Source organism: Myxocyprinus asiaticus, chromosome 15 (genome assembly GCF_019703515.2).
Source record: "Myxocyprinus asiaticus isolate MX2 ecotype Aquarium Trade chromosome 15, UBuf_Myxa_2, whole genome shotgun sequence".
In the NCBI taxonomy this organism is placed as follows: Eukaryota; Metazoa; Chordata; class Actinopteri; order Cypriniformes; family Catostomidae; genus Myxocyprinus; species Myxocyprinus asiaticus.
This window is the reverse complement of record NC_059358.1, coordinates 2224406-2232051: the sequence shown is the minus strand read 5'-3', so window position 1 is coordinate 2232051 and position 7646 is coordinate 2224406. Positions and strand designations below refer to the sequence as shown.

General features: G+C 41.4%; 1 protein-coding gene across 2 annotated transcripts; it reads left to right on the top strand.

Annotated features, from left to right (window-relative positions):
- Positions 1-1420: 1420 nt before the first annotated feature.
- baalca (BAALC binder of MAP3K1 and KLF4 a) lies at positions 1421-6855 on the top strand. Of its 2 annotated transcripts, none has more exons than XM_051719484.1 (3): positions 1421-1760; positions 4093-4181; positions 4614-6855. In XM_051719484.1, the coding sequence occupies exons 1-3, from the start codon at positions 1550-1552 to the stop codon at positions 4692-4694; spliced, it is 381 nt and encodes a 126-aa protein (XP_051575444.1). In that variant the 5' UTR covers positions 1421-1549; the 3' UTR covers positions 4695-6855. The 2 variants fall into 2 exon arrangements, with proteins under 2 accessions (XP_051575444.1, XP_051575443.1); XM_051719483.1 differs by having other exon boundaries at positions 4042-4181.
- Positions 6856-7646: the final 791 nt, after the last annotated feature.

The window sequence follows — 7646 nt, the reverse complement described above, 5'->3', positions numbered from 1 at the left end:
GTGCATCCAGTGTAGTCCGATTCCCGAACGAATGACTCTTATGAGCCGGTTCTTTTGAATCTACATTGTGAAACACAGCGCATCCAGTGTAGTCCGATTCCAGAACGAATGACTCTTATGAGCCGGTTCTTTTGAATCTACACTGTGAAACACAGTGCATCCAGTGTAGTCCGATTCCCGAACGAATGACTCTTATGAGCCGGTTCTTTTGAATCTACATTGTGAAACACAGCGCATCCAGTGTAGACCGATTCCCGAACGAATTAATCTTATGAACCGGTTCTTTTGAATCTACACTGTGAAACACAGTGCATCCAGTGTAGTCCGATTCCCAAACGAATGACTCTTATGAACCGGTTCTTTTGAATCTACATTGTGAAACACAGCACATCCAGTGTAGTCCGATTCCCGAACAAATGACTCTTATGAGCCGATTCTTTTAAATCTACATTTTGAAACAGCACATCCAGTGTAGTCCGATTCCCGAACGAATTACTCTTATGAACCGGTTCTTTTGAATCTACACTGTGAAACACAGTGCATCCAGTGTAGTCCGATTCCCAAACGAATGACTCTTATGAACCGGTTCTTTTGAATCTACATTGTGAAACACAGCACATCCAGTGTAGTCCGATTCCCGAACAAATGACTCTTATGAGCCGATTCTTTTAAATCTACATTTTGAAACAGCACATCCAGTGTAGTCCGATTCCCGAACGAATTACTCTTATGAGCTGATTCTTTTTGAATCTACAGCGTGATCAGTGTAGTCCGATTCCTGAACGAATTAATCTTATGAACCGGTTCTTTTGAATCTACATTGTGAAACATAGCGCATCCAGTGTAGACCGATTCCCGAACAAATGACTCTTATGAGACGATTCTTTTTGAATCTACAGAGCAAAACATACAGCACATCAAGGGTAAACCAATTCCTGAATAAATGACTCTCATGAGCCGGTTCTTAGTGAATCTGACTACAGTCATAGCTCAAAATGAACCTAATACTCTGTTATGTTGTACACCTCCTAAATCATAACTGGAATCACTAAATCCCCTACGATTTCCATCCCTAATATACAAGACATTGTGTTTAATGTTTATGGCCTGTCAATTTCTAGTAGGCCAATCGCAATTCAGTGTTGCAATAATGTCATCGCAGTCAGTTTCAAGAAGATTTTCTATAAGTAGTCTTAAATCTTAAAGTGTGACGTTTACAAGAAGTAAAAAGCAGACAGCACACCCAATACTGAAAAAAAAAAAGAAGTAGTTTCATTATATTTTGGCAATGCCCAAAGGCAAGTGTTCTCTGGGGAGATATACTATATGGCAATATAAAACAGTACTGTCCAAATGCAAAAAGACTCTGTCTCTGTCCATGGTGCTGAAATGCGCATAAACGCGCGTCCACGATGACGCGCAACATCGCCAAATGAACCCGACACAAATCCTGCGGGAAACATTCCGTGTGTATCTGCTGATCCACGCATCAACATCACACATAGGGATGGAAATGTAGTCACCGACACGCAGGATTCGCTCTTCGAGGATGCGGATGGTGGTGGGCTCGATGGGTTGCGGAGGAAGCCGTTCTGCCACGATCGAACCCCGTTATTACGAGAGTAGAGACACCGAGTCGACGTGGCTCACGAACACGGACACGGAGATCACGCAGCTGCCGGTTGCCGGTAACAGTCACAAACCGAACGGAACCAGCGAGAGCCCGACCGAGAAGGAAAATACAACAGCAACCGCTTCAGGTCAGACAGCTGATAGTATATCTACGTAACGTAGGCTATGTGATATATAGCATTTTAAAACCACGGCAATCCGATTCCCACTATAATGGTAATACCATAGGGCACTGATTGCACCTTACAGTACCATTTAAATACATATGTGGAATAATAATGTGGTAAATATCAAATAGTACCATCTGATACCATTACTGAACCACAGTATTTTTTTGTAAGAGGATAATACGAAAGCCAATATATAGCCTAATATTCCTTAAAACTGGGAACTGTCAAAACATTACTATCAGGGGCGGTCTGGCCATAGAGAGAACTGGGACGTTTCCCGGTGGGCCTGCCGCGCAACGGGGCAAAACGGGCGGCGATAAGATGAAACGGGCCGCCGCGATATGCAGAAAAGGACAGGGACACCTGAAAAAAGCCATTTAGCGCATGTTTTCATGGCAAAACTGTGTATGGATGCAAAAAGTGAAACCAAAGTCTTTTTAGCAAGTCAGTTCACTGTCGGTCATCTTTGGAACGCTCTCGGGACGCTATTTCCAGTCGTGCCAGTGCAGCTCCTATCTACCTGAATGGAGAAAGACCGAAATCTTCAAAGCGGTTGGTCAAGATTAAGATCAAAGAACATATTTAAAATCAGCAATAAAATCTGACAATACTGGAATATACATGGTACTTCTTTACGTCAGATTACGCAAAAAACAAAATTCAATTTTCCCGGCTTTTACATAGAAACTGGCCCAAAAGTTGTTTGGGGTTTGGGGTTGGGGGTGGGTGGGGTGGGGTGGGGGGTGTTGGATTGTCACTGTCCTTTTCTGCATATCGCTGCCCCCTTCGGCATATCGTGGTGCCATTTTGTGGCCCGTTCTGCATAACGCGGCAGCCCATTTCAGCTTATCGCGGCCCATTCGGCACCGTTTCGCGGCCGGCCCACCGGAAAAAGTCCCGGATCTCCTGATGGCCAGTCCGCCCCTGGTATCTAAAATGTGATTGGCTCTTTTACCTGTAAGACGGGTTGGCTGTTGCCTGCCATTGGGCCTTCCAATTTCTCCCATTCATTTTAATAGAAGTGGCCCGTCTCTGCTAAATAGTCTCTAGTGACACCAAACAGAAGAGAACGGCCCCTTAATCCTAATTTAATACGGTTATGCCACAGAAACGATAGACCTGTAATGGTAGCCAGCTGGTAGGTAGCTGTGCATTGTGTAAACTTCACTCCCTTGACATCAAGAGGTGCACTAGTGACATACACTGACACCCTCCTTTTTAGCACGCCCACCTCCCATGCTGGAGACCCCGGTTCGAATCCCGCTCAGAGCGGGTCGAGCAGGACCTGTTATAGGCCAGCCCATAACTTTTTAGCGGTTAAAGAAATGCATTTCACTTAAAATGAAAAGTCTGCCATCATTTACTCACCCATGTTTCTCGAATGACATTTTTCTTTCCTCCATGAAACACAAAATGATGTTAGGCAAACCGTTTAAGTTGTTTTCCATTCCGTGAAACTGGACGGTGATTTGCGTACTGTCAAGCTCCAAACAGAACACAGATAAGGGGGGCCTGGCTATTGACACTGACTACCACACCTGGAGTTGTGTGACTCCAGGACGTGCTGAGTGACTCCAGCCAGGTCTCCTAAGCAACCAAACTGGCCCGGTTGCTAAGGAGGGTAGTCACATGGGGTAACCACCTCGTGGTCGCGATTAGTGGTTCTCGCTCTCAATGGGGCGTGTGGTAATTTGTGCGTGGATCGTGGAGAGTAGCATGAGCCTCCACATACTGTGAGTCTCCGGTGTCATGCACAGCGAGTCACGTGATAAGATGCGCGGATTGACGGTCTCAGAAGCGGAGGCAACTGAGACTTGTCCTCCGCCACCCGGATTGAGGTGAGTAACCGCGCCACCACGAGGACTTACTAAGTAGTGGGAATTGGGCATTCCAAATTGGGAGAAAAGGGTATAAAAAATAAAAGAAAGAGTGACAGTAAATTTGGCGTCTCGCTCTCTATTTTTTAACTCTTCTGGAAAGTCATTCAAACGTAATAGTGGATTTTTTCTTTTGCTCTTGGTGCAAATGGGTAAGTGAAAATAATATTTGTTGTGATCTCGCATTCACTCTCATTCACTGCTGTCGAAGTTTACCCTGCAAACGTTTACTTCCACATTCCAAAACGGCAAGTTTGAATATGCAGAAAAACAAATGAGATAAATAGCGGGAAATTATTAGTGAATGATGGATTAAAAACACCAACCACTTTTATTAAAATATGTGCTATGATATTTTAAAGGTAAAAGAGACGATACATCCATGTCAGTGACCAAATGCTCTTCTGCCAAAGAGAGAAAGCTGGTGAATGCTGGCACACAGTGTGGGAGACACTCTACCCTCACCAGCAGCAATCAGAGGAGACCAGTGCCGAGAGATGAGGTGAGATACTGGACGTTAATGTCTTTCACATATGAAAACGGATGCATATGAAATTATGCACTGCTCAGTGAATATTCATGGGTGAACTTCATATAAACATGTCCAGGTCACACTTTCCCCAAAATTATAATAATAATAATAATAATAATAAAATAATATTTAAAAATGCATGGTCAAATATAAATTTATTTAAAATACATATATAATAAAATATATAAAATGTAGCCTTAATATATTTTAAATACATTTGAAAATGTAAATATAGTGTAAAGGTAATATAGTTAAAATATAACATATATTTAATATTATATATTAATGATATAACATGGTATTTTATGATTTTTATGATCAATTACAATAATAACAATTTCATGATTTTTTAAATTTTTTTATTAAATCAGCATGGATTAAAAGTTGTTTTTTTTCTTACAGGTAAAAAATAAATCAAAGAAAATCCCCGCCGATGAAGTGGTTAAGAGTGTCCGTCCGGCTGTAAATAAGAAGATGTCTTGAGACATTTGGGTTGAAATGAGAGTTTGTGGAAGAAACTTTGCTTTCAAACACAATCATCCGAGTCAAAGTCTAACAAGTGAACTGTCGTTATCATAAACTGGATATGCTAAATCTGCTACGGTCTGATCTAATTACCATCTGACTATCTGCATGTAAACATGCAGCACGTGGAAAAATGCCAAACCCAAACATGCTGCAACTAGTGCCATTTTAAACTGGGCTCATGGTTTCCAAGCCTATTTTTTATGTTTCTAAAATATATTCAAGATATAAGTGTTAGCAGAAATATTTATTTTAATTTTAAATGCATTGACGAGTGTAATTTCAACTGTGAATCTCCATCTGTGTTGTGCTGGATTGATATTCTAGAGCCTAAACAGTCTGTTTGATAATGCACATTATGTCTCCAGTTCTGTGTACACAAATGAGCAAATGAAATGTTCGAACATAATTTTGTCTGTTTTTTTTTTCATCTTAATGGTCCTAAAAGCAGGGTTTGGGGCAGAGCATAAATTCACACCACTACAAATATAAATATATATATATATATATATATATATATATATATATATACTGTATTTTTAATTCTGTTGATCATCACTGGCTGAGATCTTAAAAAAAAAGGGGGGTTCACAAGTATACACATTGCAGCTGCTTTTTTACATGTTTATTTACACGTTTTAAATGAGTCACTTTCAGTGACCTAGACAAAACCTCATTGGTCAGCCTTATGACACTCCAACTTGGGCTTAAAATGTATCTGTGTAGACGTTACATGTGCAGTTAAATTTGACTGCAAATATTCAGGATTTATCCTAAATTGACAGGACAGATATTGCAATGCTTAAAAAGGTAGTGTTTCTAAGGCATGTTTATTGTTTACATTAGGATTCAAAAGACAAAACTTCATAGCTAGTGAATATGAACAAATGTTTGCACAGAGGAAATTAATAAAACTAATAACATCCTCAACTAAAACACTCATCCATACTGATATCACAAGTCTGTCTTTCATTTGATATTGGATTATTATCAGGAAAAAGGCATTTTTTCAAGATCCTGTGTCAGTGACTTAACAGATATGAATTATTAAAAGGAATACAAAAAAAACAAACAAAAAAAAAGTACAAAGACAATTAGCAAAATTATTAAGAACAAACATAGGAGGGTCTGGGTTGCTCAGCGAGTATTGACGCTGAGTGACTCCAGCCAGGTCTCCTAAGCAACCAAATTGGCCCGGTTGCTAGGGAGGGTAGAGTCACATGGGGTAACCTCCTCGTGGTCGCAATAATGTGGTTCTTGCTCTCGGTGGGGTGTGTGGTGAGTTGTGTGTGGATGCCGCGGAGAATAGCGTGAAGCCTCCACACGCGCTACGTCTCCGTGGTAACGTGCTCAACAAGTCACGTGATAAGATGCACGGATTGACCGTCTCAGACGCGGAGGCAACTGAGATTCGTCCTCCGCCACCCGGATTGAGGCGAGTCACTACGCCACCACGAGGACTTAGAGCGCATTGGGAATTGGGCATAACAAATTGGGGGGAAAAAAAAAAAAAAAAGGAACAAACATAGGAGGAGGTTATATTGGAAAACTTGCATGGAAAAAACATTATTACACACGCAAATAAAAAAATTATAATTTTAAGAGTTATGCATTTCAATTTCATAACAAAATCCCAACAAATTGAATTGCGTAATCTTAAATAAATCAAATAAAATACCCTAAATATTTTAAGTTTTAATAACTTAATTTTGTTAAGCATTAATTCAATTTTATAGAATTTTATTATGAAACTGAAATGCATAAATCTTAAAAAATAGGTAAAAATATTTTTTTTCAGGTGCACATTCTGAAACACTCTTTGTATCCTTTGTTTTACCACAATAGTATAATGACAAAAAAATATATTAAAAAAAAGTGAAATGCTGGATATTAGTTATAAACATATAACACATACAATTATGCAATCCCCAGATAAATAAAAATATAGATTAAAAAAATAGAAAAACAGCTCTTTGCACATTGCTCTCAAAGTTGAATGTAAATCAATGTTTGATGCATGCAACCGTCATGGTTACTGGTGTAACCTCCGTTCCCTGATGGAGGGAACGAGACGTTGGTGTCGATGTAGTGACACTAGGGGTCACTCTTGGGAGCCCGAGACACCTCTGGTCTTTGATAAAAGGCCAATGAAAATTGGCGAGTGGTATTTGCATGCCACTCCCCCGAACATACGGGTATAAAAGGAGCTGGTATGCAACCACTCATTCAGGTTTTACGCTGAGGAGCCGATATAAGGTCCGGCCATTTCAGCGGGTAGTTCAGCGTTGTGGCAGGAGGGACCAACGTCTCGTTCCCTCCATCAGGGAACGGAGGTTACACCAGTAACCATGACGTTCCCTATCTGTCACTCACTCGACGTTGGTGTCGATGTAGTGACACTAGGGGTCCCTATACAAAACGCCACAAGGCTGAACTGTGTTACGTGAACTGGCGGTGTGTGGTGGGCAGACTTGCTGTGTGCCTCATAGCCAGCACACCAGGTCGACACGTAACCTCCCCCAACACAGTTATGAGTGTCGAACGGCCCTTTTTGGGGACAAGTCGACTACCCAGAGATAGAGACAGGCTTAACCCAGTCATGGCCTCTTTCCCCTTCTCTTTTTCCACTCCCTAAAAAAGAAGGGGGATTATCCGACTGGGCCGCCAGGTCTAGTCGGGGGGTGTCCCTCCCAAGGGGAGGACACCGCGGAGACCACACCTCGCCCCAAGAGAGGGGGGATATTTAAGTGGAAGAATACATCACATGGTCTTTCCAACCATGTGGAGAGCCTTCAAGGTAGATCCTACCCAATGGGGGAGGAGTTACTACAACATGGAGACTGAGGGGCTCTGCCCAAGGAAGACGCAGTTTGCCAGTAGGGAAACGAACTAGCGGAAGATATAGATCGC

Bases quoted from the DNA above. Each gene is read 5' to 3' on its own strand.
- baalca (XM_051719483.1), top strand. From the start codon at position 1,550: ATGCGGATGGTGGTGGGCTCGATGGGTTGCGGAGGAAGCCGTTCTGCC. The intron at 1,761-4,041 runs GTCAGACAGCTG...GATATTTTAAAG, and splicing joins TACAACAGCAACCGCTTCAG to GTAAAAGAGACGATACATCC. The intron at 4,182-4,613 runs GTGAGATACTGG...TTTTTCTTACAG, and splicing joins GACCAGTGCCGAGAGATGAG to GTAAAAAATAAATCAAAGAA.